Genomic DNA, 2,500 nt, shown 5'->3' with positions numbered 1-2,500 from the left:
GTGGAGAGAAAAATGCCACCAGAAAAAAAGAAGACAAAAATGGACATTGTAATTTGTTTTGGTCAAAGCAGCAGAAATGCAGGATCAGGAGAGGCAGGAGATGCATCAGGGTTACAGGTGAGATTATAGTCTGACTCAACAGATGTAGGTTTTGTGGATAAACCTTGTCATTCGTTGTCACATTGCCCAGTGACGACGGAAATTAATCTGAATCGGCCACCGCCCAGATTCAATCCAGACTACGTGAAACAACAACAACCCAGTGCGTCCCTACCAAAGCTCAAATCAAACCTACACCCCTGTGTGTGTGTGTGTGTGTGTGTGTGTGTGTGTGTGTGTGTCTACCTGAATGTGATGGCGTAGGATTCCAGCTCCTCCTCTCTCTGTCTGATGAGGAAGGCCCCGTCTCTGGGGATCCTCAGCAGGTAGTCCTCCGCCTCACCACGACTCAGGTTACTATAGAACCACCTGGGGGAGGGGGGGGGGGGGCAGAGAGGTGGGGGGAGACAGGTGAGTGAGATGGGAGAGATGGGTGAGAGAGAGGTGGGGGGAGACAGGTGAGTGAGAGGTGAGATGGGAGAGATGGGTGAGAGAGAGGTGGGGGGAGACAGGTGAGTGAGAGGTGAGTTGGGAGAGATGGGTGAGAGAGAGGTGGGGGTAGACAGATGAGTGAGAGGTGAGTTGGGAGAGATGGGGGGAGACAGGTGAGTGAGATGGGAGAGATGGGTGAGAGAGAGGTGGGGGTAGACAGATGAGTGAGAGGTGAGTTGGGAGAGATGGGGGGAGACAGGTGAGTGAGAGGTGAGATGGGAGAGATAGGTGAGAGAGAGGTGGGGGGAGACAGGTGAGTGAGAGGTGAGTTGGGAGAGATGGGTGAGTGAGAGGTGGGGGGGAGATGGATGTGAAGGATAGAAAGTCATCTTGTTTGTACGTTTATGTATGTGTGTGTGTGTATGTGTGTGTGTGTATGTGTGTGTGTGTATGTGTGTGTGTGTATGTGTGTGTGTGTGTGTGTGTGTGTGTGTGTGTGTGTGTGTCTCACCCCTCCTGCAGGTGTGGGTTGGGTACAGGCACGGCGTCTGTGAGGCGGAGGTCAAAGTCCTGGCAGCGGAGGGGGCTGTCCCTATAGTGCTGGATGAGGCAGTACACACTGGGGAAGTGCAGGTTGTCCGTCAGGTAGAAGTAGGTCTGACCTCCCTCTAACCCCGAGCGGAGGCGACAGTGCTGGACCCGCCCACTGCGCCTGTGACACACCAAACACACAACAGGCACACACACAAAATATAGAACGGTGAAACATGGCTGCTCCTCACACACCTTCCATGTCCTCGTAGACACGTGGTGGGTCTCACACACACACACACACACACACACACACACACACACACACACACACACACACACACACACACAATAAATATACAGCAGTGAAACATGGCTGTCCCCACATACATGTATGTCCAAACACATACATACACATACACACACACACACACACTCACAGGCATACATGCACATGTAGCCAAATGAAACATAAGAGTAGCTGGTGAAACTCACTCCTCCAAGCAGCGCTGACAGTCCCTCCAGGAGGGATGTCTCTATTGGCGCAACTGTCAGTGCGTACGCCTCCCAAGCGGGAAACCCGGGTACTAAAACCGCCCTGCGCATGCCGAAACAGATGGGTTACAATGGTGCCATGACCCGCATGTGTGGAGTGAGTTTCGGGGGGTGATGAAACCGAGTGAAACGTGAGAGCAGCTGGTGAAACTCACTCCTCGATGGAGTGCTGACAGTCCCTCCAAGAGGGACGTCCCTATTGGCGCAACTGCCAGCGCTTCTGCCTCCCAAGCGGGAGACCCGGGTTCTAATCCTGCCTTGGGCATGTTGAAACAGATGGGTTACAATGGTGCCGTGAACCAGATGTCCTGTGGTGTGGAGTGAGCGGTGTAACTGAGTGAAACATCCCGCCCTGGGCATGCCGAAACAGATGGGTTACACACACACACACACACACACACACACACACACACACACACACACACACAAACAGGAGAAAAGAGGAGAAAGAGTCTCTTACCAGAAGGAGAGTGTGAAGTCGGTGGCGAAGGTGTCGCTCACCCGGACAAGGAAGGTTCCGTCCTGCCCCCCCGACTCGGCGCAAAACTCCTGGAGCAGCCGCTCCGCCACCTGCCGGCCCGTGGAACCGTGGAACCAGGGCTCCGTGAAGTGGTCTACAGACTGGGGGGGCCGTGGGGGGCGGCCAGAGTTGGAGGTAGAAGGAGAGGAAGAAATGAGGGAAGAGAGAGAGAGGAGGGAGGACAACACTGTTAACCAGGCCAGTTGCAGCCTGGCTTTTGGGCAGGGCTGGCTTGTTTCTGTTTTGCTTAGATAGCGGCCATAACATTAACTGTAGTGTTGGTGGTTAAAGCAGTTACACTGCTGAGTCCTCTAACGTTAACTATTTTGCTGCTGTTGTGCACACACACACTTATCACTCATC

General features: G+C 53.7%; 1 protein-coding gene across 1 annotated transcript in view; it reads right to left on the bottom strand.

Annotated features, from left to right (window-relative positions):
* Window positions 1-2,500, bottom strand: part of plcg2 (phospholipase C, gamma 2) — a gene marked incomplete at its 5' end in the record, with an annotated part of 22,561 nt that overhangs the window by 12,282 nt on the left and 7,779 nt on the right. Inside the window, 3 exons of the mRNA XM_084453088.1 lie at window positions 346-468; window positions 1,043-1,243; window positions 2,078-2,238. Coding sequence (XP_084309214.1) covers window positions 346-468; window positions 1,043-1,243; window positions 2,078-2,238 — 485 coding nt within the window. The remainder of the gene's footprint in view (window positions 1-345; window positions 469-1,042; window positions 1,244-2,077; window positions 2,239-2,500) is intronic.

This window comes from Borostomias antarcticus, assembly GCF_949987555.1.
Source record: "Borostomias antarcticus genome assembly, chromosome: 18".
NCBI classification, from domain to species: domain Eukaryota; kingdom Metazoa; phylum Chordata; class Actinopteri; order Stomiiformes; family Stomiidae; genus Borostomias; species Borostomias antarcticus.
The sequence above is the reverse complement of the archived record's forward strand: the minus strand, read 5'-3'. Positions and strand labels throughout refer to the sequence as shown.